This window comes from Rhinolophus sinicus, linkage group LG10, assembly GCF_036562045.2.
Source record: "Rhinolophus sinicus isolate RSC01 linkage group LG10, ASM3656204v1, whole genome shotgun sequence".
In the NCBI taxonomy this organism is placed as follows: Eukaryota; Metazoa; Chordata; class Mammalia; order Chiroptera; family Rhinolophidae; genus Rhinolophus; species Rhinolophus sinicus.
Window position 1 is genome coordinate 38,972,540 of NC_133759.1, and position 27,039 is coordinate 38,999,578.

General features: G+C 46.0%; 1 protein-coding gene across 8 annotated transcripts in view; it reads left to right on the plus strand.

The window, feature by feature from the left end:
- The window catches only part of PXYLP1 (2-phosphoxylose phosphatase 1), a 65,384-nt gene that overhangs the window by 7,042 nt on the left and 31,303 nt on the right, over positions 1-27,039 (plus strand). For 7 of the 8 annotated variants that reach the window (XM_019747398.2, XM_074312931.1, XM_074312932.1 and 4 more), the window contains one exon: positions 25,726-25,857. In XM_019747398.2, the coding sequence (XP_019602957.2) occupies positions 25,779-25,857 (79 nt within the window). In that variant the 5' untranslated portion in view covers positions 25,726-25,778. Of the gene's footprint in view, positions 1-16,920; positions 17,076-25,725; positions 25,858-27,039 lie in introns of all 8 variants that reach the window. The other variant, XM_074312933.1, reaches the window with a different exon arrangement.

A 27,039-nucleotide genomic window follows, 5' to 3' on the forward strand; every position in this document is an offset into this window, starting at 1 on the left:
CTTTTGTCCCCAGTTTGTCTCCATCACAGTTCCTAATGGAAACACAGACCTGAAAAAAAATCAAAGCTTGGACATTTGTGGTCAAAGGTTATGGCATGGACAGTATATATATATATATATATATACACACACACACACACACACATATACATATATATATACGTGTATATACGTATATATATTTGGCTGTCTTCAGGGTGAAAAATTACTGTGTCTTTGAAAAAGAAATTATATTTTAGGTGATGGCTAACGTCAGCAGGCAAGAAGATCTAAGCCAGGCTGCCTCATCCTCAGTTCACATAATTTCCAGCATTTCTAAGTTAATGGCATATGATTTTTTATTTTCTCCTCTTGTGCATCTTGCTATAATGACTGCTGATTATCTTGAAACAGCTGCATTAATTGATGGTGTTTAACGACTCAGCGTACAGCAAGTAATTGCAGTTGGTTTGGCTGAGCACAGCACATTCTTTCCACTGACTTTTTAGCTTGAGGAGTGTTTGCTCTGCGTGCAGGATGCCAGAAGGGGAGCTGGGAACTCCTTGCCTCTGCCCACACTCCACTGGGACAGCATGTGTCATCACAGCATCCCGTTCCCACTGGATCAGGATTGTCTACTCATGGGCCCCATTTGACTGGGAGCTCCTGGAGGGCTGGGGCCACACCCAGCTCATCAATAAAGCTTCAGCCCTTGGCACAAGGGCTGGCATGAAACAGGCCCTCATAAAAGTTGGGTGAATGAATGAGTGGTTGCAAAGCAGTAAGGATTGCGTTTGGTTTCGAGTAATGGAAAGTTCTACCGGAGCCGCGTAAACAAATAATGGTTTATTTTTCTCATGTAACAAGCTGTCTGAAGGTAGGTGGTTGCTGGCATTGGTTTCAACGGCTGTTGTATGTCTGGACTGACATTTCTGTTATTTTCTGGCCTTTCCTTCTGGATGGCAAAATGGCTGCTGCAGGAAGGCGATGCAAGCCACGTTGGTGCCTTTTACCAGGAAAGTAGACATTTTCTTCAGAACACCCAGCACATTTCCCCGGACATTTCATAGCCAGAACTTTGTCCCAGTTAAAAGGGCCATGTGAGTATTTAGCAGGGCACATTGCTACATAGAATAGTTAGGTGGGCTCACTAATGAAAAAACAGCAAATCAAATATGTTTAATGGCTCACATAGGCCAGACATTTACGTTTTGCTCACACAAAGTTCAAAATGGCTGTTTCTTACCAGTGGAGGGGCTCTCCTCCAAGAGGTGATTCAGGCGCCCAGGCTTTGAAGGCTTGTTTGCATCAATCAGCACAAGAGGAAGGAGCATGGACGATGGTGCGGGAGGATTTTATGGACCGAACTTGGAGGTGGTGAATGACTTCCCCTGACATTCCATTGGCCAGGGCTCAGTCACATGGTCACACCTCCTGCAAGGGAGGCTGGGAAAGGTGGTCCAGCCCTGTGCCTACGAGGAAGACAGAGGGGTTTCATGATTAGCTGGCAATCTCTGCCACATTGTCCTTCCCCTTTTCCAAATCAAGATTCTCTTAGGAAGAAGGAATGAACATTCAGGGGCCACTGGGGGCGTCTGTCTTAGAAGATAATACTGTGCTAAGAAGGTGCCAGTCAAAACTAAAAATAGTCCTTATTCCCAGATCATCTGTCTTCAGTCCCTGCTTCTGTTCCCACCTTTGAGAACTGGGCCAGCAGGGCCATGGAGGGGCCTCATTAGCCCTGTTTCTTGCCCCAGGGCATGTTCTTAACAGCTTTGTGGGAATGATTTCTAGTTGAACTCCCTGAGCATTTGGCGGTTACCCCAGAAGAAATGGCCTTCAGCACCCCCAAGCCCAGAGGAGCCTATGAGAGCCCCGAGCCTTCCCTGTGAGCCTGTAAGTGCCCCACTTCCTCAGCTTTCCAAAGTGTCTCTTCCTCTTCAGGCCGACCCAGGCCACATCCAGAGGGGAGGAGAGGAGAGGACAGAGCAAGGAGTGTCCTCTGCTTCCCACTTGAATTCATTGAGAAATGTTATCGCAACCACTTCCTACTATTTGTTTTCAATACATATTAATGAAGGATCCATTCATTGATCTACTGAGTTTTAGCATTTCGTTCTTGTTCAGTTTGTGGTAGGTTCCTGTTACAGCATTCTTCTTGGTGCCCTTTTTACTTCCCTCTTTCCCTCCCTCCCTTCCTTCCCCCACACACCTACTGAGCATCTGTTGCTTAGTCAGCTCTGTGTCCACCCAGCCTGGGGGAGGCGGACAGGAGGCTGGCGTGAGCCTCATGTGGATGAGTGTTGTGGGAACGCTGTGGTTGCCCAGTGCTGGGGGACCTCACCCAGCCTTGGGGTCAGTGAGGGCTTCCAAGGGGAGGGGGCATTTGAGCTGAGTTGAAGGATAAGCAAAAGTTACCCACATCAAGGAGGCATCTGGACTAAGAGTGAAATGAGCACAGACCCTGAGTTGGGAGAGGGGACAGGCAGGGTTTCAGGAGGACCTGTGAGTTGTCCAGGGTCTTGGAGTTGGGTCGGGATGGTGCAGTCATTCGCTCATTAAACACAGTTACGAACAAGGCAGATAAGGTCCCAGCCGTGAGGGAGTGCAGGGCGTGGGACTGTAACGGGGAAGGAGGCTGCAGAGGAAGTTGGCCTGAATGTGAGGAGGGCTTGGCTGCTGTCCCAGACGGCTCTGAAGGGTTTGCTGTTGGAAGCCGCGTAGGAAATGTGCCCCATGGCTTGTGCCATCACCTCTCTTGCCCTGGGCCTCTGTCTCCGATTTCTTGTCTGATTCTTTGCCCAGGCATGACTCAGCCTATAAAAGTAGAAGCTAGCATCAGAACACTAGCATGTCGTTGGTGAGGAAAGCTGCAACTATTGTTACCGGTCAAGATATGTGCTAGTAAGGTTTTGGATGGAGTAGTTTCTTTGAGCCCCAAGGATGGGCTTCTCAAGTTGGCTAACACTTTATTTTACTCCTTTCCACTCACACCAGTCCTTCTGACCACTCGTCTCAGAATGTGTCCTCGTTGTAGCTATGACCCACCCTGTGAGCACATTGAATGAACGTTGGACGCTGAAATCACCAAGTGACGGCTTGCCTTGCCATGGGCCGGCCTGCGTGGAGGGGCCTGGTCATCCCCATGAGGCCATGCGGTCCCTCGGGTTTACCTCAGGCAGGAACTATGTCTGCGCTGCCTGAGCCTGCGGAGAGGACTGGCTCTCACCAGCTCGCAGTTTTGCTTTTCCTCTCCCCAAGGAAATGAGGGCTGAGCCTGGGTATTGAAGATGAGCCATGCGCTGCCTTTATTGTGATGAATGGCCCCAAGGGTGGTCTATTTCATTCTCCCTCCCCAGCCCTATTTATTAGGGTGGAATTGGCAGTGCTGTGCGGAGGGCAGAGGGTAGAGAGGAACCTTCCGGCTTGTCTAAGCCCAGTGCTGATTGGAGGGCACTTTGTTTCCAGGTAGGGGAATCTCAGGCTAGACAGAAACTCAGGACAGTCCTGTGGTGTTTACTGGGTGCCTTCGTGTATAAGGGTTGTAGGGAATGTGCAGAATAATAAAATGAGGAGGGGGATCCTCACTACCTGTGATATTGTAATTTATAATAAGAAACATATTTGTTCTTTGCTCCTATTGCTGGCATGGAGCTCCTAAAATCCTTGGAATTTTCTGTGACAACAGCAATAATGGTGTCTTTTGTTATATTAATGAGGTGATTTTGCAAAGCCCCCAGATAACCTAAGGATGGGGGCTGGTTGCTAGGGAACCCCTCCATGTGTTTGAGGGTTCGAACTTTCAGTCCTATACTTAGACTTCCTGGGGGGGCGGGGGAAGGGGCTGGAGGTTGAGTTCAGTCACCAGTGGCCAATGACTTAATCAGCCGTACCTATGTAATGAAACTTCCATAAAAACCCAAAAGGACAGGGTTCGGAGAGCTTCCAGGTTGGTGAACATGTGGAGATTTGGGGAGAGTGGTGGGCTTGGAGAGAGCAGCAAAGCTGTGCGTCCTTTTCCATCTATGTTGCCCTGTGCATCTCTTCCATCTGGCTGTTCCAGAATTATATCCTTTTATAATAAAGCAGAAATCTAGTGAGTAAAATACTGCTTTGACTTCTGTGAGCTGCCCAAAGAGGGGGTCATTGGAAGCTCCAATCTATAGCCAGTTGGTGAGAAGTACAGGGGACAACCTGGATTTGTGATTGACGTCTGAAGTGGTGAGGGGGCAGTCTTGTGGGACTGAGCCCTGACCCTGTGAGTTCTGACACTATCTCCAGGTAGACAGTGTCAGAATTGGGTTGAATGGTAGGATATCCAGCTGGTGTCAAGAATTGCTTGATGATGGGGGGGGGACCCCCACCACACGCACTGGAATTGGGTGCAGAATCGTTACTACCCTCAGTGCTTTCCAGGCAATATCTCAGCTCATCCCTTCTACCACCCCATGATGTGAATAATTTCACATTCCACCAGCATATAAGCTCCATGAAGGTAGGAATTTTGGAATGATTTGGTTACTACTAATCCCCATTTTCTATGACTGTACTTTGCATGGAGCAGATGCTCAGTAAATATTTCTTGTATGAATAATTGAATCACCATTTATAGGTAAGAAAACTGCAGCCAGGAGAGATTAAGTAATTTTCCTGAGGTGTCACAGCTGGAAGGTGGCAGAGTCAAAGGCCTGGATCTCAGTCCCCGAGAAGGCCCACAGCCTGTCTAGCCTGCCATTCTGACCAAATGCAGCACAACCTTGGCAAAACCCATCAATTGTGTAATGATGAGCTGCAAGCCCTCCTACTTGAAGGTCCAGAAGGTTGCCTGTGTTCTTGCTGCTGGCACCTGCCTATAACTCAAGGAGAGGATGAATATCCATCAGCAGTAGTGTGTCCATCAGCGGCTCCACGGTGACGACGACAAGGCACCTTCATCCTGTCGTGCACGTGTGCAGGAACCTTCTGTGCCCCCTACTCCTTTAGGGCACCTAGTCTGGCCCCAACCATTCTCCATCCTGATCACTGATGAGTGACTGCATAAAGCCTGCTGTCAGTCAACAGTCCAGGGAGGTGTGGGCTTCACACACAGACACACACACAAACACACACACACACACCCGCACACCCGCCTCTGGTACCTCTGTACACATAGCGTCTCCTCCTGGAAATGCCTGTTCACATGCGGCGTACCCACTAATATCCTCCCTGCCCTTTTAGTCTTAACACTGTTTCTGCCTCTTCCCTGAGGCCCTCTCTGAGCATAGGAGCACAAAGAGCCCCCAGCCCCTACAGCCTCAGCTGTCCGTGCAGTGCATTTCCTAATGGCGTTCTGGAGCCCGGGGTTCTCTTAGTCAACTGCTTTTATTTTTCTTACATTTCAGGTTCCATGTTGCGTTGAGTTTTGAAAAGAGGTACTCTTTCAAAACTACTGGTCTCTTTATAATTTATCATGTACCTGCCTGGTAACTTCTTACTTAACTCCATTGTTTAAAAATATTTTAAATAAGTTTTATAGTTTTCTTTTTTCCTGGTTCTGGTTATAAAAGTAATACATGTTTGTTTAAGAAAATTTAGAAAATGCAAAAAAAAAAAAAAAAAAAAAGAGTAAATGAGAAAAGAAGTCTTTCAGGACCCCACTACCTGCTTTAAGAGTGGTAAGCCAACCTTACATCTTGTAATTTGTTTTAAAGAAAATTAAGATTACTTGTAATCCCAGCCATAACCACACGTAACATGAAGGATATAATTTCTCTTTCCAATTTTTTAAAAATTGTTGATGAGTAAATAACTTTTACTCAACTTAAAAAATAGCAATAGGTTTAAAATTCTAAAGAGTATGCAATAAAAAGTTCCACTCCCACCTGTTTCAAACCATAGTCTAGTTTTGTCACATCTTCTTTATAACATAATTGAGCTTAAACTGTACATGTTTGTATGATAGCTTGTTTTTTTTTGATTTAACAATATAACATTTTCTTCTGTCGTTACTAATCTTTTTTTGTTATTTGTACACAATACATAGTAAAAACAAAGCATTAAACAAATGAGTAAAATATTGAAAAATCCACAATAGAGACAACCACTGTTAATTTGGAGGCCGTCTTCTTCCAGACATTTTTCTGTAAGTTTATATGTTTCCTTAAAATTTCCACATACCTATCAAGACATGCAAATGTATGTTTTCACCTCCATGAATTTATACTGTACTGTATCTATTAGGCTGCTCCTTGCACACACTGTCTCTCTCATATATTTTTAACTCGGCAGTATCTCCTGGAAGTTTGTCAATGTTTACACCTATACCTACCTCTTTCTTTTTTAAGGCTGAATCATGTTTTATGGTGTGGACAAGCTAATTTTCCGATCATTTCCCTATGGTTGAACGTTTGAGTTGTTTTAAAATTTTTGTAATTATTCCTATGTCTGTCTTGTGCACAGGTGGGCATTTTTGAGGATACCCAGAATATGAATTCTTGTGTGATTGTTTTAAGGAGACCAGTTCTTCACAAATTCTGTTCCATTTAACTCTGAGAGGGAGCAGAGTTTGCCACTCCAAAATATACCTTTTTTTTGGATATTGGTTATTTTAAGCAGCCTGCTTTTAAGAAACTGTAGGGATTCAAAATGAGTCTCCCCAGAATGTGCCACCCGAGCCTGCAGATTATTTCCAGATGCAGACAAAGTTCAACAGACTCACGAAGAGCTTTGTGCTTCCCCCTCACCTGTCTAAAGAATTTCAGATTAAAAAAACTGGTGAAAGGAAGGGAACTGTTACCTTAGCACAATATGAGCAAAGGGGGGCCAACAGGGAGGAACCCAGTAATGTCTGTTAGTTCGACTCCCCTCTGTGTCCTATTGTTTCTGGGTGTCCCAGCAAGAATTTGTTCATCAAATGTTTGTTCCTTCTTATCTACTTACGAATTGCCTACCTTCCCTTTGAAGTCCAATGTACTACCCCCCTTTTCCCTTAGCTCACGAGGACATAGAAGCCCGACTACCTGATTTGTCCTGGGATCCCATAGTTTTACGGAACCCCCGTATGTACATATGTAATTAAATTTGGTTATTTTCTCCTGTTAATCTGTCTCATGTCAATCTGAGTATTAGACCAGTCGGAAGAACTATGAGGGAAAAGAGGGGAAATTTTCCCTTCCTCTACAACCCTCTCCCCAGCGGTGCATGAAAGAATTCATCCTCATTGAGACTAACATTCACTAGAGCAGATCTTGTTATTGTTTGCCAACCTGAAGGCTGAGAAATGCCATGTCATTTTTAAAGTTGTATTTCTTTCCATCGTAGTTTTCCAACGTACATACCGTGTTTCCCCAAAAATAAGACCGAGCCGGACCATCAGCTCTAATGTGTCTTTTGGAGCAAAAATTAATATAAGACCAGCATATTATATTTATTATATTATATTATGTTTTATAAGACCTGGTCTTATTTTACTATAAGACCGGATATAATATAATATAATATAATATAATATAATATAATATAATATAATATAATAATATATATTATATTATATTATATTCATTTTTATTAATTTTATTAATTATATTATATTATATTAATTTTTGCTCCAAAAGATGCATTAGAGCTGATGGTCCGGCTGGGTCTTATTTTCAGGGAAACACAGTATACACATTTTTTAAAATTTAGAGTTATGCGGTGCATGGTTCTGTATTCTTTTTTCCTTTTTCATGTTAAGTCACATTAAAATTTTCACATTTTCTTTTCTGGTTCATTGAATTATCTTCAAAAGCTCCGTTGTTCAGGGGTGCTACCTTACTGCCATCCCCCGGAGTGGACTTTATTTTAGTTTACTTATGTCCTTCATCTCCAAAGACGCTGAGAATGACAATAGGAAAGAAAGGAAAGCAGGAGCACCTTCTGCAGCGAATTGACACAGGGTCTGTCCAGTAAACAGGAATCCAAGTAAAACCTGAATTATTTGTTTGCTCAGGGACTCAACGCTCGGATATTTAGCAGAGAGGTGCCTGAAATGTCACCATGAGCTCTTGTTATTCACAGACACTGAATACTATACGTTGAATAAAGAAGCTTCACCTTTTTCATGTGCTCCATTATGAAAAGTGCACAGCTTTGTTATTGTTTGGATGGAGGGATTATGATGCTTCTAGACCATTCAGTGTCAGTGTAAGCCTCCAGAAGGCAGTGTGGTGGATTAGAAATAGCCTTGAACTGGCAGGTTGGAAGAGCAGGCTTCAGATTCTAGCTCTTCCCCTGACTGCGATGTAAACCTAAAGAATACGCTCATCCTCTTGGGTTCCCTGGTAAGGATAATAGCTCAACATCAATGAGAACTTTAAAAATTAGCATGTTCTAATAATGGGATGGGCTGATGTGGTATCATGAAATAAATATTTGGTCTTTGTCCCTTTGCCTGGCACACAGCTCCTAAAAACCCTTGGAATCTCCAGAGTGCTAAGTGTCTTTCATATGCTAATGAATGACTGGCGGCCCCTAAACAACTTTTGGATGGGAGTTGGTTGCCAGAAAAACCAAGGCATATTAGAGGGTGGGAACTTCCAGCTTCACCCCCTGACCTCCAGGAAGGGGAGAGGGGCTAGAGGTTGAATTCAGTCACCAGTGGCCAGTGATTGAATCAATCGTGCCTAGGTGATGAAACCTCTATAAAAACCTCCAAATGGGTTTAGAGGACTTTCCGCTCTGTGAACACGTTGAGGTGCCAGGAGAGTGGTATGCTCTGAGAGACCATGGAAGCTCTGCCCTCCCCCCGTACCTTGCCTGTGCATTTCTTCCATTTGGCTGTTCCTGAGTTGTATCCTTTATAATCAATCTACAGTAACAGTAAGTAAAATTTCCAGAGTTTTGTGAGCTCTTCTAGCAAAGACATGAGAATGGGCGATTTATAGGTGGTTGAGGAAGACTGGAACATACCTGGCAGGAAAATTCTTGCTGGGCACCTCAGAAACAGTGGGGGAGGGGGTGCTATCGAGCTAACAGTCCCCTGCCCGAAGCCCTCTTATTTACTATACTTAATTCAAATTAGGCTAAAGCCAACATCCTAAGATTCCCTTCCTAAAGCGGTTTTTCTGTTTGAATCTCTTGGGCAGGGTCCAAGGTTCTTTCTCAGTCTTGTTTCTTAATAAAAAGCTTAAAATCAATATCCCAAAAAGGCAGCTTCAGGGTAGCAAAACTTTGGTTCCCTTAGTGGCTTAAAACAGCCATCGTTTTACTGTTACCTTCATGGTCTGTGGGTGGACTGGGCCCAGCTAGTGTTTCTCCCTCAGGCTTCTCCCAGCTATTCAGGCAGTGGCTGATCTGAACTGTCCGAATATTCCCTCACTCACACGTCTGATGCCTGGACCAGGAAGTCTCGAACAGTTTGGGGCTACTTGGGCACCCCCGTCGCTAGGTGGCCCCCGACCCGGTCTTTCTCCAGCGTGGTAGCTTTAGGACTCCAAAGCAAGTGGGCCAGGAAACAACAAGCTAGATAGAATCTGCGTGGACTTTTCTCACTGGCCTCAGCCGTCACACAGCATCGTTTCTTCTATCCCATGCTACGTATCGAGGTGTCCCAAAGTCTGCTTAGGGGACCTAGAACCCCCTCTTGATGAGAGATATGGCAGAATTGGTGAATGGGCTTTAAAACCACCACACTCTGCTCTCCCGAGCATTTCAGTCTTGGCTTCAAACCCGCCCACCTGCCTTGGACACCAGTCTTCCCAAGAAGGCTGTATGATGGCCTTGTGTCGTGGTTGCAGCCTGCTCCTTGGGACTCTGCCTCTCTCCGCTGCCCCAGGCAGCTTCAGAAAGGTACAGTTCTTCATCTCAGGTTCTTTCTGATAGCGGAGGTGGTGCCTCTTGTGAACAGGCACCCCCAGCACCTGCCCATTTGACTCCCCTCCTAACTGGGTTGCCAGAGGACATGCAAGGACACAGGCCCCAAGTCCCCAATAAGCAAGGCTCTTTTGAGGGTCTGAGAGATGGCCAGGATGGCGCGGGACTACAGTGTGGGGGTCGAGATGAGGCTGGACTGCTAGTGGGGCCTTGTGGGGCCAGGGGCAGGGTTTGATGGTCATCCTAAGAATGTTCTGGGAAACTGCTAAAGGGCCAGAGTTCTGATGACCACCTCCCAGGAGAATTATAGAAGACAGTCCTATGAACTCACTTATATGTGTAACCTAAACAAACAAACACACAAAACTGAGCTCATAGATACAGAGAACAGATTAATGGTTGCCAGAGGCGGGGGATGGGGTTGGGGGAAGGGGGTCAAAAGGTACAAACGTCCACTTACAAAATAATTCAGTCATGTGACGTACAGCATGGTGACTGTCATTCATAACACTGTAGTATATACATATTTGGAAGTCGCCAAGAGAATAAATGTTAAAAGTTCTCATCACAAGGAAAACAAATTTTATAACTATGTATAGTGACATGTTAACTAGACTTGTGGTGATCATTGCAGGATATATACAAATATCAGATCATTATATCATGCCTCTGAACTAATGAATGTTATATGTCCATTATAACAAAGGGGGGGGGGGAAGGACTTCAGGAAGAAAAAAGATTTTGCATTGTTTTTAAATTAATCTGTTAGAATGTGGTTGGTTTTTCTTTTCTTACAAAAGAAGACTTTCAGGTATGTTCAACTTGAGAAAAGGAAACAGATCTCCATCCTGAGTGAATCAGTTCTAACAAGTTCACTGATATGGCAGTCTGTGCTTAGTTATTACAAGGTTGGTGGGCAGAGCCAATCTTCCATAAGCAGCAGAGTTCACAACGCTGACTACAATCTATGACCAACATTCCTACCACTGGGACATCCGCTCACATCCAACTAACAGTGAACAACGAACAGTTCCCAACTAATACCGCAACCAACCTTGGAAGATGACTGTTACAACCAACCTCTAAATATTACAGGAAAGCGCTTTGCCCTATTTAGTAGACGTACTCAGAAATGTCATTTAGAAATTCAATTTTACGACGATGATACAGAATCAGTATTTGCTCCTTTAGCTTAAGTTTGTGGAAACGAGGAACCTCGCTACCCAAATGCTTTGCATTCTCAGAAGCACTTGTGTCAACAACAGCTTCTTCCCCCACATGCCTCATTAAGCACCACTGATTTTGTTGTTGTTGTTTTAGAACCCCTAGTAATTTACAGGGAAACATGACCCTCTCTGGAAAACTTGAAAGGCCTGGCATCCACTGAGTGAGCTGGGCGCCTCTGTTTCAGGGCCTCTGCCTGCCTCAGCTTCAAGTTAGGTTCCAGTAAGCCTCAGAGCCCAGGTCACAGTGATGTAAAGATGTAAGTGATCAGAACTCTTCCCCAAAATGTTGCCTGATACTAAGCTTAAAGGGTTGGCCTCCATCTGTACATTTAAATATTCCTAGAAAACTCTTGCTTCAAAGCAATGAAATTGATTTCATTGGTGTATTTTCAGGTGGATAGCAGACCCATGAATGGAAAGGAATTAACCGTAAGTGAGCTACTATGATTCAGGTGTTTTAGATATATTATCTTGCTTAATCTTTATCCAAAGCCTGTACTGTATACCGTGTTTCCCCGAAAATAAGACTGGCTCTTATGTTAATTTTTGCTCCAAAAGACACATTAGGGCTTATGTTCAAGGGATGTCATCCTGAAAAATCATGCTCGGGCATGTTTTCCGATTAGGTCTTGTTTTCGGGGAAACACGGTATATGGACAACTATTAGTTAGCATGAGTGTTAAACTACTATAACAAATAAATCCCCCAATTTCAGTGGCTTAACACAATAGATTATTTGTCTGTTACAAAAAAACAGCCCAATTTGGTTCCAAGACCGTGGTATCAATGATCGGGACAAGTGAAAGGGGTCTAATTATTATTGTAAACAATGCTGCAGTAACATGGGGATAGCTCTTCAAGATAGTGATATCGTTTCCTTCAGCTATATACACAGAAATGGAATTGCTGGACTATATGGTATTTCTATTAATTTTTTGAGGAACATACACACTGTTTTCCATATGAGCTGCACCAATTTACATTCCCACCAACAGTGCACGAGGGTTCCCTTTTCTCCACATCCTCGCCAACACTTGTTGTCTTTTTTCTCTTTAATAATAAGCATTCTAACAGCTGTGAGGTGATTGCTCATTGTGGTTTTGATTTGCATTTCCCTGGTGATCAATCATGTTGAGCATCTTTTCATGTACCTGTTGGCCATTTGTATGTCTTCTTTGAAATAATGTTTATTCAGTTCCTCTGCCCATTTTTTAAATCAGAGTGTTTGGTTTTTTGCTATTGAGTGACATAAGTTCTTTATATGTTTTGGGTATTGACATCTTATCCAATATATGATGATTTGCAAATATTTTTTTCCATTCCATAGGTTGCCTTTTCATTTTGTTGATTATTTCTTTTGCCTGCAGAAGCTTTTTAGTTTGATGTGATCCCATTTGTTTATTTTTGCTTTTGGTCTCAAATCCAAAAAAATCATTGCCAAGACCAATGTCAAGAAGCTTACCCTCTGTGTTTTTTCCTAGGTGTTTTAGGGTTACAGGTCTTTCAGTCAAGTCTTGAATCCATTTTGAATTAATTTTTGTGTATGGTGTAAAATAGGGGTGCAGTTTCATTCTTTTGCTTATGGCTTTTTAGTTTTCCCAACACCACTTATGGAAGAGACTGTCCTTTCCCCACTGTATAGTCCTGGATCCTTTGTTGTGAATTAATTGACCATATACGTGTGGGTTTTTTCTGGGCTCTCTGTTCTGTTCCATTGATCTAAGTGTCTGTTTTTATGCCAATACCATACTGTTTTGATTCTATAGCTTTGTAATATAGTTTGAAATCAGGAAATGTGATGCCCCCAGCTTTGTTCTTCTTTCTCAAGATTGCTTTGGCTACTCGGGGTCTTTTGTGGTTCCATATAAATTTTAGGGTAGTTTTTTTCTAATTCTGTGAAAAAATACCATTGGAATTTTGATAGAATCTGTCAATTGCATTGGGTACTATAGACATTTAATCAATATTCTTCCAAATCATGAGCACAGAACATCTTTCCATTTATTGGTCTTTGATTTCTTTCTTCAACGTCTTATAGTTTTCAGTGTACAGATCTCTCACCTCTTTGATTGAATTTATTGCTAGGTATTTTTGATGCAGTTGTAAATGGGATTTTTTTCTTAATACATACCTCTGATTGTTTGTTGTTAGTGCATAGAAATGCAATTGATTTTTGTGTTGTGCTTTCTTATCCTGCAACTTCACTGAATTTGTTTATTCGTTCACAGTTTTTTGGTGGAGTCTTTAGGGTTTTCTACATAAAAGAACATGTCACCTCCAAATAGATACCATTTTGCTTCCAATCTGATTGGGATGCCTTTTACTTCTTTCTCTTGCCTAATTGCTGTGACTGTTGAGTAACAGTGGTGAGAGTGGCATCCTTGTCTTGTTCTGAAAAGCTTTCAGGTTTTCACCTTTGCGTATGATAAGTACCACTGACTTTGAGGCTGGTGTTTCATTACAGCTTTTACCGAAGCTGAATCAAAGTTTTGGAGCTTATAACTGTTATTCCCTACTTTGTTGGAAAGGAGCTGGAGCTAGCCAGCAATTCAGAGCCCTTCCCAAGCTAAATGCTTGTGATTCTATGTGTTCTTAACTCTGTCTTTGTTTCACTTGTCTCTTTATAAGTGAAAGGTGAATTTAAAAATGTTTTACGAGCCTTTTTTGAATTAGAGAATCCTTAGATCTCAGCACATGGAGCCCTGTTAGAGGTCACACATGTCAGCCCCCACACTACCCCAGCCAGTGGCTGCCTGCACTTGACCACCTCCTTGGGCAGGAGGGCTCATTCTACACTGTACTGATGCTGCCTGCCTCCCACTGAACCACCTGACAGTTTTCTAAAAGATGTTTAAGGACATGGGGTGCCTGCCCACGGGCACTGGCAGTGATAACTATCCACAGAGGACCTGCTGCCCCATGATTTGTCATGACTGAGTCACGGAATGGGCAGCAATGAGCACAGAGTTTTGTCAAAGCCCTGTAGGTGAGTGCAATCCCGGCCTGAAAAAGGCCTCACTGGGTGAAATGCCTTCATGTACGGTGTACAAGAGCGCTGCTGGTCATGTATCCATCAAGAGCAAAACTGTTTCTGTGTAGTATGGTTAACACAGAAGAGCAGCTTTCAGACAGCATAAGTGGCCATGGCAACCTGCACTTTCACATGTGCTGGGTTCACTGCGATTCTCAAGCCCTTGTGCTTTTTTTCTTGCCTTTAAAAACATGACTTTTACCACCTGCGTCTTCATTGTACACCACTTGTATTTGAATTTTTGCAGCCCTGCCTATTAATCCTTGTGTGCTTTCCTTGACATTTTAAGAAACTTAATTGACACAGTTTGCTGGCAAAATAAAAAGAATCAGTGATATTTTTTAAGTGGCTTTGTGGTGAGTAAATCATGCCAACTGCAGGTTCTCCATTTTTGTTGTTGAGGCAGTGACAGTTGCTCTTGACATTCTAAAACAAGAATACCGTTTTCAGATGTAGCTACTTCTAAAACTTAAGAATAAGCAAAGCCGCGAAGTGGAATGGAACACAGACTTCTCCCAAAATGTCAGGGGTAGAAAAACCACGGAAGAATACATAAAAGTGAAACTCCTGGCTTGATGCATTAGTTATTTCAATCTGATCTGGTGCTGAGAAATGCTGGCCACCTTGAGCTGGAGAAAACCTCAAAGGAGAAAACCACACGAACGTGTGGTTCACAAACAAGAAAAAATACCCCATTTTTTTCAGGGATTTAAAAATACTAAATCTGAAGGTTATCCACGTCAGCTCCTTTCTGGAGAGAAACGGTAGGTAAATAATTTGTGTTGCATATTTAAACACATGTAAAATAGGAATCCAAGGTCTTGCCAGTAGAGCATGCCCAGTCCCAAGGCTGACGGACGCTGCTCTGCCATTTGTCAACTGCTGAATTATACGTGCGCAAACCACCACTGATGTTTCTTAAACATGTAATTACGACTGTATGTGCTTTGATTGCTAGATCTGAAAAGTGCTGGTACTGTCGTCAGATGGCTGGGTTTGAGAATAATTTTTTAGAATAATTGTGCGTGTTGTCAAGCCTTCTCAAAGTGGGGGTTGTTGCAGACATCCCCCTGCTCCCGCGCCCCTAAAAGAACTCTGAGCTGTTCAGGCCTCCACCCTCACCCTCCCTGCATGGGTCTCCGCCAGGAGGGGCATCCCAGTTGGTTTTACCCGATTGTTGTGGCCCATTTCGGTGCCATTGATTGATTTGGGCGTTGGCCCCTGGCACAGCTCTGGCCATTACACTTAAGGGAAGTTGCCGGAGGGCTTCTGGAAAGCCTTCTTTGCTGCTGATAGAAATGTGTAGCATTGTCCCTTCTGCCTCTGCAGATTGCTAAGTATGACAGGGAGGCCTGGGAGTTTGGCCACAGTCTTATGATCGTTGAGGGAAGCTGTTCTAGGGAGAGGACAACAGCGCGATGCCAGGGAGCCTGGAGATGGACAGATGCTGACTTTCTGATGATGCCTTTGAGGTGCTGAATGAACTGATCCTAGTGCTATGACTTGTTATGCAAGAATGTTGATGAGGCCCTTTGCATTCGCTAGTGTTTTCTGCTACCGGCAGCCAAGCCCTTGTCATAGATGCATGAATTATTTAAGATAAAACAAAAAAATAAAACTGCGAAAGAACAAAGGTTCCTACAACCATGTCTCATTTGTATCGTATCTAAGAGTGACATACAGCCTAGTCAGTGACAAGCGCTTCCTGCTTAATGCGACGTATCATGAATGTGTATGTGCTTATTCGTCCCTATCTAAGAGGGGACCCCGAGGAGGAGGACTTTTAGTGCTAGTGGCAAGTTCTAGTTAGAAGACCTGTTTGGCTGCTTTAACAAAAGAGAGCTAGCAATGATTTTAAAAGGTTGTGAGATTGATTTTTTTTCTCTCTCAATATAATTTGAGCTGACAGGCAGTCAGGGAGATGGGTGGTCTATCCCATGGGGTCATCCAGGGTTGCTTTCTGTCATCCACTAGGGTGTCTCCATGTGCCTCAAGAAAGCTGGCTCACTGCCACTCCAGTGATTCAGAGCACGGGAAAGGGGGAAACAGGAAGCTCAGTGTGGGATTGCACATATTACTTCCGATCACAACTCATTGGCCAGCACTTAATCATATGACAACTAGTTGCAAGGAAGTCTGGGAAATATTATCTCTCGCCGGGTGGCCATGTATCCAGCTAAACCCTAGAGGGTTCTTTAAGGAAGAAGGGGAAGCATAGACATTGGTGAATAGTGAGAAGCGTCTGCCACATAGTGTGTCCTCTGCAGGGAAGAGGAATAACATGATGAAGAGGGTGCTGGGTGCCACTCTGATTGGAAGCAAGGGTTTGAGCCGCGAGGGCCTGGCTCCCTGAGCAGCCTCAAGCCTTGTGCTGCTTCTGGCCTGGCCTGGCCTGGCCTCTCTTCCGGTCAACTAAGAGACGTGAACCAAGTGGTGTATAAAACCCCATTCAAACTCTGACTTTCTCTGGCCTGGCTCCCTGGGCGTTCTATTTCTAGAGTAGGGGCAGAGACGGGGGCAGGCAGAGTGAGTGTTTCACATGTGGGTGATGGGTATTAATACCGTAAGAGAAGTACTGCTCACTTTTACTGAGCATTTATTAGGAGCCAGGTACTGTGTCCCTTACACGTATTAATTCCATTAACCCCTACACAGCCTATGAGATGGACTCTACGCTTATTCCCACTTCATAGACGGGAAAACTGTGGCTCAGTAAGGACTCCGGGCCTTGCCAACTAACCCCTGAGCCCACGCGCTTCCCTGTGTGGTGTGGGAAGGAGCGGGAAGGAGGTGGGCTTTGTGGGGCGTGGCCAGATCAAAAGAGCATTGGGTCTGATGCCACCCTTTGTGCAGGGCCAGCTCTGGTGCTGATCTGCAGTGTGTGCCCCCCACTGGTCATCCCCTAGCCAGGAGGAGACTGTTGCCATTCCTGTCACATGGGGGCATGATACAATGGATTACATCACCCCGCACTACCCCAGGGTAGAAGACAGGCTGTTCTTCAGGAGGTGAGTACCTGCATGAAAGAGGAGCTCTGGGAGTGTCAGCTGCAGGGCAAAGTGCAGAATGTTCAAGGGGAGGCCCACCACACAGCTCTTAGGCGTCCTTTAAGGGGTCGCCCCTGCTGAGAAGAGCAGGGAGGCCTCTGGGCCTGCTCCTGTCCTGTATTCCCAAAGGAAGCCGGTGCTGGGAAGAGCTAGAATGCTGGCCTAGAAAATGAGGGTTGGTCCATGAATTGGCCTGTCTCTCACGCTGGCACTGCTTAGTGGCATGGATCCTGGAATCAACCCCTCTCCCTGCTCCAACCTGGAAGTCTGTGGCTTTGTGCCCAGAGGGGACTCCAAGGGGTGTGTTGTCTGTTCCCCTTGGTGGTGGGACTCCTTGGGGCCAGTGGGTAGGGAGAGTGAGGCCCTTGCAGCTCACCTGCCTGTGGATACCAGGCCATAGGCAAACCCTCCCATGGAGGAGCAGACAGAGACGAGGTGAGATCTCCCCAGCCCAGCCCCTGTGCGGCCTCTGGGCAGCCAGCTTTTCCCAGACAGCAGACTCACTGCGTGTGCAGCTGTTGAGTGGTGCCTGGATTCACCCACCTCCCTTCTCTGGCTCCTCTCACGCATAAACGATGCAGACTCACTACCACCCCCAACCGTCAGTACAGTCTTACTTAGTGCTCTTTCTTTGGTTCATTCTGTTTTCCTATAATGCGATTCAAGCTCCAATCTGCTCTCAAGACTGAGCTCTGGCTGAGCCTCCTCGAGGAAAACTACCCACCCTCTCTGGGCCTGGGTGGGTCTCTTCCCCTCCACCATCCCACTTCCCCCAGTGGTACTGGTTTCATATGGCCTAATGGTCTATTTATATTTACTCATAGCTCCACTGACCAGACCCTGCTCTTGCTTTTTTTTTTTTTTTTTAACTTTTAATTTCAAACATACACAAAAGTGGAGAGGGCCATATAACGCACATCAAGGATCCATCACCCAACTTCAACAGTTGTCAACACTTTGCCAATCTTGTTTCATTACTTCATTCTTACCTCCCCCCCAATATTTTAAAGCAATTCCTAGATCTCATATCATTTTTTTCCACAAATACTTTCATATATTTCCGAGTGAGCTTTAAGATGGCAAAAACTATTCTATATCCTGTGTCCACAGCAATTTAGATGGTGCCCGACACGTAGTGGCTCTTGGAAAACATGTTGTTTTGAATTGACTGACTAGATGAACGAATTGTTTCAACTTTTAGAACTGAGTCTGCAAATTAGATGGAATTTGAATAACTGGAATGTGAATAGTTGCTGGGAGCCCACAGTTTCCTTGGTGCCTGTTCCACTGGGGGGGGGGGGGCTTTCCAGGAGGTTCAGGAATCCGTCATTCATCAGACTTTAGGGTTGGTTTATTTTAGACAAGCATCTCTGATTTTGCAATTAAACTCTACTTTGAGGTGACTTTGGACAGAGAAGGCTATTAAGATATAGCTTTTACCTTTGCTTGGTTCATATTTAGTTCACAATTATAGACTTGAAGTTGGTTTTTTGTTTTTTGTGTGTTTTTTAAATTATAGTACTGTATTTACTTTGGCCAAAATGATTAGGACCAAAAAATATATATATATATATCAAAGTATACAATACATCTGAAGAATTTTCTTTAATGCCATCTTTCTATTCCTGGTAATGGTATTTTAACTACACAAATGAGAGATAATTGAATGCACATTTTTCTTTCAAGTAGTTGTGGTTATGTTTAAAACCCTAAATTTTGTACACATTGAAGGGGACCCTGAAGCAAGAGTCACTAGACATGGCATTTCCAACTCTTACAAGGTAAAAATCAGGCTAGGGCCTGGGCTTTGGAAATCTCTCGTGCTAGAATGGTAGCTTGTAAAAATGCCTTTGAAGTGTTCCTTTTCCCTTTTAATTCAGAAATAGTATTTACTATTAACTAGTAAATTAACTGAAATAGCTAGCTATTATTAACTAGTACTTTTTTCTCAAAATTCTGTTCTAAGATATTTTCTTTCACTGTTCAAATCTGTTGTAAAGTTGACTTACAGTTGGCTGGGTTTTCTGTTTGTTTTATTGTTTGCTGTTTCATGGGGAATTCGGAGTAGCAATTTTATTTCTGGACTTAAGATATTTTTACCATGTGGGTTTAGCACAGGGGGCTAAGGCTGTGCCCAGCAGACATCTGGTGACTGGCCACTGTTACATGTTCAGCCTGGAACATAAAACAGTTGTTTCCACTAAAGTATTTATAGGAATTGGATTCGGTTGTGATGCCGTATTGAGCCTAGAGAGCATCTTTTGCATGAGGGACGATGAGACCTGAGAGATGTTTGAGGATAAGGAGATGTGGGAGCCATACCGAAGTGGGTGGTAATCCCACAGCATCTCATCCTGCTGAGATGGCAGTGCCAGGGGCTGTATTTCCTGGGCTGCGAACAGGTTGTGGGCCCAGAGACCTAGCTGTCACTTTGCATGACTTGGACAAGTCTGATGGAGTGTCTGGAGGAGCTGCAGCAGACCCCAGGCATGGGGGTGCAGACTCTCCCTGGAAGGAATATGCGGGAAGACGGCCAGAAGGGACCCACAGATTGTGTGACTTCTTGAGTGGCTTCATGAACCTCCTCCCTAGGGATGGAAAAAGACAAAGGGGTCTCTGGAGAATGAGGTCGGAGCTTGGGCCAGAGACGGAGAGAGCCCGTTGGCTGGTAAACTTGCCGTGTCAGGACAGGGCCCAACAGAAGCTGGCCCAGATGTCTCAGACTGGAAAACCTGCGGCGAGGTGGGGACACTACAGCTGAGTCAGCCCCAAGGACGGCTGGCCAAGATGGACACGTGGCTACCTACCCTGATGGTTGGGGCTGGGCCGCCAAGTAGGGAAGTGGCCAGTGGCCAGGATTTGGAAGAGGAACACAGCATGGGGCAGACACAGCAGCTCAGGGGAAAGGGCGAGTCTTTGTGTTTTGATAGGGGTGTGGGGTCCGAACGATTCCTCCAGAGCCGGAGAATCCAACCCAGCGTGGATGACTCTGCTGCTGGACGAGAGTTGCTCCCCACGGCCTTCCTGCTCTCATACTCTTAGCCCCATCTTACTTAGAGATCAGTAAGATGGACTCAGGGAAGAAAAGTCAGTCCATTGTCAGGAGGACACACAGACAACCAGTGGCAAAGCAGGGAGTTGTCCTAGATCTACCGGTCTCCTTTCTACTACGTCAGAGTCCTCTCAATCTCTTCCCCTGAGGAAGTGTCCCCCGTGGCGATACGCCCCAGGGCAGAACCAGGCATCCCAGGCCCCACATTGGACATGTGTGTGGGTGTACCCGCACACTCTGGAGTCCTGGCTCCAGCTGCAAACACAAACGTCTTCAAATCCATGTGAACTTTGGATTGTGTCATTAGGATTTAGCCATTCTTTAAAAAATAAGAACACAGCATGACCTTCCTCTCCAAGTTTTCTAGGGAAATGGGCTCCCGAAGAAGGCATGTGTTTATCCTGGCGCTCAGTGCCATCCTCCCCGCTGGCTGTGTACATACCCCCAGGCTGGTCCCTAGCACATGGAGGTAAGGCGACTCTGACCATTACCTGGCATTTGGTGGCTGCCAAAGGAGAGTCAGAAGGGGGAAGGTGCAGAAACTCAGACAGTAACACGGGGAAAGGATTGAGGCCTGGGTCATCAAATGACAAGCATCAGATATGCAGAGATGTCAGTGGCCTGGAAACTAAAAGCAGTAAGGCAGTCACGTGATCGCAGCCATCTGGTTAACCCAACCCATCCTCAGTATTTTAAGTCTAGAACTAAACATAGCCTCCTTTCCAAAAAGCACTCGGCATATTGAAGAGTGTAGACAAGATGGAGCTTTGCGTGTGGTGCCTGCAGGTTAGGATATGGAGCTCTAGACCCCGGCTTAGAAATTCCTGGGCAAGAAGCAAGGCATTTCCTCTTTATTGTATCAGTTCTCTATTACTTGGTATCATGCTCCCCAAACTTAGTGGTTTGAAACAGCAGCCATTATCTTTCTTTGTAATCTGTAGGTGGCCATGCGATCCTTTCCTCTGGGCTGACTCTCCTGGTATCCATGGTCTGGGATGGCCTTGCCCACATGTGTGGGTGATTGGCAGGACGGTTGTTTGGAGAGAGCCTCGACCTTGGCTCCACGTGGTCTCTCCTTCTCCAGCAGTTAGCCAGGCATCTTCACATGCTGGTCTCAGTGTTTCAAAAGCAGCAAAGGAGGACAAGCCCCAATGCAGAGGGAATTTTAAGCCTCTGCCTAAGACTCGCTCACTATGATCCCGTTGGCTCAAGCCAATACCTATTTCAAGCCTAGAGTCAATGTGGGAGGAGACTGTGCAAGGCCATTGATACAGAAAGGCATGGACAAGTTGGGGGCCATCACTTCAACAAATCCACCATGCTATAAGCCTGAGATTTAACTCAGCAAGTAGCAATTGTTTTCACCTAATGCCCGTGTAAAAATAACTCTGAACCATCTTGTGGTTCGTCCTTGTATGACAAGGCAGTGTCAGATAAAACCATAGTAAGAGGATTTGGTAGTTCTGATAACCTCACCTGCCAGTAAATGCAGTAGAAAATCCCCCGAGGAGCTGGAGACAGGAAGTGGTGGAGGGGCCAGGCCTGGCCCAGCAGCAGAAGAACAGCTCTCGCCTTCCACCCCCAAGCGCAGAGCAACCAAGAGGCATGTCTGGTCTCTAACGTGCTGAAGCAAGAGACACCACTAACTTCCGAAAACATGGCCGTGTGGTTGCTGGGGCCAGCGAGGTTGCTTCCTAGGCCCAGGGTGAGAGGCTGAAGACAGCACTTGAGCCAGAGCTACAGACAGGAACATGGGAACGTTCAGTATTCACATACCGGGAAGAACCAACAGACAGATTAAGAAACTCTTCCTGTTTCCCGGGAGGAGGGAAGCAGCAGCAAAGCGAACTGATAGAAGATGAGCAGATAATAAAGCTTGTAACAACCAACTTCTTTTGAATGTCTGTCTTATGCTGCGGTTTGTACTTAGCCTTTAATTCAGTGCTCACAACCTCCTGCGGGACTCAGTCCCACTTACAGATGAGGAAACTGAGTCTCAGAGAGGTTACGTAACTTGGCTTCTGTCACCGAGCTCAGTGTGCTGGCCCAGGTCTGTCTGACCCCATACGTCTGCTGACGGGGTCCATGAGAGAAGCACCTTGAGGCAGTGAGGCCTGCAGAACCAGCTTAACAAGGAACTCTGAAAGACCCAAAGGCCACCTCCCAGCAGGAACACTTGACGATGTGCATGTAAAGGCAAAGGAGACCCTCCAAAGATGGCATTAGCCTCAAAAGAAGGTGGTAGCGTAACAGAGGGGTGAGGAAGGCCTGAAGAAAAGCCCCACCGTATTTATTGTGGGGGGTACAGGGACACCCAAAATGAAATATTTGCTCTGAACCTCCTTTCCGTTCTGCGATCTAATCTTCACCCACACACCCCACGCATCTTCCACCAATGGAAAGCATCATCTTACAAGAAAGTCATTGATAAAGTAGAATAAATCCAATCAGAAATGACTGAGAAGATGAGAAACCAACAGGTTTTCTAACCAGGAGCTGCCAGCCATCTCCGAGTACCTGAGAAGCTGGCACAGGCCAAGAGGTAACTTGTTCTGTGTTGAACCACAGGCTGCAACTAGGATCAGTGTGCAGACTTGTGGGGGAGGCACTCTAACTCATAAAAAAGAACTTTAGGGCCAGCCCGGTGGCTCAGGTGGTTGGAGCTCCGTGCTCCTAACTCTGAAGGCTGCCAGTTCGATTCCCACATGGGCCAGTGGGCTCTCAACCACAAGGTTGTCAGTTCAATTCCTCGAGTCCCGCAAGGGATGGTGGGCAGCACCCCCTGCAACTAAGATTGAACACGGCACCTTGAGCTGAGCGGCCGCTGAGCTCCCGGATGGCTCAGTTGGTTGGAGTGTGTCCTCTCTACCTCAAGGTTGCCGGTTCGACTCCCGCAAGGGATGGTGGGCAGACTGCGCCCCCTGCAACTAGCAACGGCAACTGGACCTGGAGCTGAGCTGCACCCTCCACAACTAAGACTGAAAGAACAACAATTTGAAACTGGATGGCACCCTCCACAACTAAGATTGAAAGGACAACAACTTGACTTGGTACAAAAAGTCCTGGAAGTACACACTGTTCCCCAATAAAGTCCTGTTCCCATTCCCCAAAAAATCTTTAAAAAAAAAAAAAAAGAAAAGAAAAGAACTTTAGAGGCACAGAGAGCTTGTTTTGTGTCTTGTCACCCCCTCTCCCTTGTAACCTTGTGCTCTTGAGCTTGGGTTTCCTGCCTGTGTGTTAGAAATGCACATGCCTGCCTCGTAAATGAGATGATGGCAAGGGCTCCACATGATGGCGGCTCACAGCGCTCATGAATGGAACCCCAGGGAATAGATGGTTTTGAGCAGCTAGGAGTTTCTGGTTCCCGGAGGAGCAGAGGGAAGGCTGGAGGCTGTCTGGTAGGAGGCAGCTGAGGGGCTCCCATCCTGAGTGCAGGGGTGGCTGAGGGAGACTTATAGCCCTTCCAAGTGGGGTATGTGTTGCAAGCACTGTGTTTGCAGGTGAGAGTTGTCACCTTCCACACCATCCCCTGGTTGTTTGGCCAGGCAGTAAAGCCTGTCTATGTTGGAGGGTAGAGACTGTAACTTGGATTTGACTTAGGTTGTTTCCATATCGGGGGGTGGGGAGAGTTGTTTATGGTTGAACCATCAAATGAGTATCATCAAGGACACCCCCAAGGTCAAGGATACAAGAGAGTGGACTATGACGACCCCCAGAGGCCTCAGGCAAGGAACTTGGTAGGCTGGATTAGGTGCCCAGGGCCCCCAGGCTTAACATTCATACTTGGGATGAGAGTTGTCATCCTCAAGCGGCCACCCTCTTTGTTGCCACACGAGGGGACATCTGCAGCATCTCCGTCACACGAGCCCACGTTCTGTCTCTTAGATGAGCTCAGCCTCTTTGGGGCTTCAGTGCAGAAGTCCTGGCCATCGCCCCTCGCCAAGCACAGATTCTGCCCATCTGCCTTCTGGTCTGTGTGTGTCCTTTCAAGCACCCTCAGGTGGAGGCTCTGGGGGGGTGGAATTTTGGAAACAGGAAACGTTTAGTTGGGGTCCCAAATACTTAAACCCTGGGTGGAATCAGCCAGGGTAGTGTGTTGTTTTGGTCAGAAATGCCAGAGAGATTGTGAGGCTGGTGAGTCCTCCACCCAGGCGAGGAGCAGAGTGTCCCCAGGAGGAGGTGCAGATGTCCTGAGACACTAAGTGCTGGCCGTTGGTGAGGGGCAGTGACTAAAAGGACAAAAGCAGTGCTCATTTGAAGGTGTAAGATTGGGGTCTGTTTGTTAACAGAGATGCCGGCGGTGGCCGGATGTGCCGGCTCCATTGGGAGGTACACGTGTATTTCCGTTCATCTTTTAGCAAATGTTCTCTTTTGGTAGAAAGTCTGACATATTCCTTAAAGAAGTGGTTCACAAACTCCCCTGCAGGGCCCTTGGGGGTGGGGATGGGGACCAAGGAGCCCCAGGGCTCTGGTTCCTGCTTCATGCCCTGCAGATGTGCTTTAAAAACAAACAAACAAACGAAAAACAGCTTTATTGAGATGTAATTCACATGCCATCCAATTCACCCAAATTGTGCTATTGAGTAGCTTTTAGTATATTCACACATTTCTACATCCCTGCCACATCCATAGATGAGCTTTTACCTGATTGTGCCTGTAGGGGCTCCAAAGGAGATTGTATTTGAAGGAGGAAAAGATTCTGCCTGGAAATCAGGTTGGAAATGACTGTTTTCATCTTATTATAGTTGAAGAGGCTTTTCTGAAGAGAATGTGGTATTCAAGTTCTATTTCAAACGCCAATGAGAACCAGGAAATAAACTTGGTACCTAAGATCCATCGGGTGAAACGTTTAGCAAATTCACAAAAGGGTCATTTAGGGCCTCATTTAACGTTTTTTGTTTTTTTTTTAAGTCCTTTTGCACAGTTCTGAGGTGGCTCGAAGAAAATAGAATGGGTGGGTAGGGCTGCAGGAAGACCCGTGGATGCAGCTGAAGTAGCTCATTGGTCAGGGTGAAGGGAGGGCTCCACTTAGCAAGGGAGCTATTTAGCATAGGAAGAAATCCTCTGGCACACCCAGCCACCCCTGAAGGCGTCACTGTGGGAAGTGGGGCAATGATTGACGTTAGGGTTAATGATAAAAATAAAGAAGACCAGAGTCATCTTAGCAAAATGTTCATCCGAAAAGGTTGCAGATTTAGAAGTTGGGGGTCAGAGTGGGGTGAGCGTGAGCTGGTCCGCATAAAGACTTCATTGTCTAGCCCATGGTAAGCACTCAAACTTCCTCTACATTTTCCTTTGGAAAGGTCATGCTGTAAAGTCTCTCCTTCCCTGTTGATATCTGATAAACCATTCACGAACTGGTTTCCTCTCATTAATTTGAAGGGCGTATTCTTGGCAGGCCTTATATGGCGGCAAAGACATAACCCATAGCGTGCTATTGTTTTCCCACTAGGATTCACGCTTCCCTGCCAGAGGCCTGGGCTAATTGGTCTATTTTCAGTTGACAAACTTGGTTTTCCACCTTGGAACGCATGTTTATCACCTCTGCTTTGTTCACAGGACATGTTCCCGATTTGAGGTGAAACCATGAAGAGGAGATAGAACAAATAATAATGCTTTTCCGCAATCGCTTCTTGCTGCTGCTGGCCCTGGCTGCACTGCTGGCCTTTCTGAGCCTCAGCTTGCAGCTCTGTGAGTATCTGATGCTGCCTGGTGGAGGGATGGAAGGGGGCTTCAGTCTGAAATAGGGCCCTCTAGACAAACGAGGTGGCCCAAAGCCTTTTTTTTCCAAATGAAGAAGGGGGTTTCCAGTGAGTCTTTTTAGTATTGATGCTATTGGTGGATGGTTGGGAGTAGGGATCCGAAACCATTGAGCGGTGTTTTGGGTGATTTTCTGGGCCCTGAGGAACAAGAGCAGTCACTGTGCCTTGTGACGGGTTTTTGGCTTCTGCACAGATTCCTAAATTGCCTGGTTCTTCCCGGATTCTTAGGTTCCATGGAGGGGCCCCATTTGTTTTCTTGTCATGACCAAGTCACACTGAGCAGAGATGTTCAGCCCACTGGCTGGTTCTTTGAGGGTTGGATGTCTCTTTTATGTTCAGTGAGCAGTGGGACTGGAGTTGTTGGGGAGGGTGGGGGATTCGGTCACCAGTACCGAAGTCAGCCCCCTGGGAAGCGGGGACTGTACATGGTGAGGCAGGAGCACAGACCTCGCCGCCACTGCTTTGCCTTTCACTGGGAGCCTGTGCTCAGGCTGGGCCCCAAATCTGTGCTCCCCCAAGAGTAGACATCCTCAAACACAGATCCGGCCCTGGCCCCTCCTTGGTTGTAACCGTTCAGTAGTGGCCCACGGTCACGGAGGCCCTTTGCCCTCCTGCAGTCTCTGTCTCACCGTGGACTCGACGATGCAGCATTGCCCAGTTGCTTGACATTCTCTCCGCGTCCAGCCTGTCCTCTGTGCCCGACCCCCTGGCCCCTCTGCCTGGAGTGCTCTCCTCCTCATCTCCCTCCTTTCCTCTCCAACAGAATGATTCACTCAGCCCTTTTCTCCCCCAGGAACCATCTATGCCCCCCCCCCAGCTGAGTCTGGTGCTTCTTTGATGTGCATCCAGAATGTTCTGAACCTGTTCCCCTCCTTTCACGAACCCGCCGTATCATGATTTTCAGTTCTTGTATCTTTTCTTCCTACAAGACTGTGTGCTGTCTGAGAGAAGGGGCCATGTCCTGTTTCCCTCTATAACCAAGAAGCTGCACTGCCAACCCCACAGTAGGTGTTTTGTGAATGTTTGTTAAATGAGTGAATTAATCTACATCTGCTCTGAAAAGCAGGCCGACCTTGATTCCTTTTCCTTCCAGTGCTGTGTACTTGAAGCT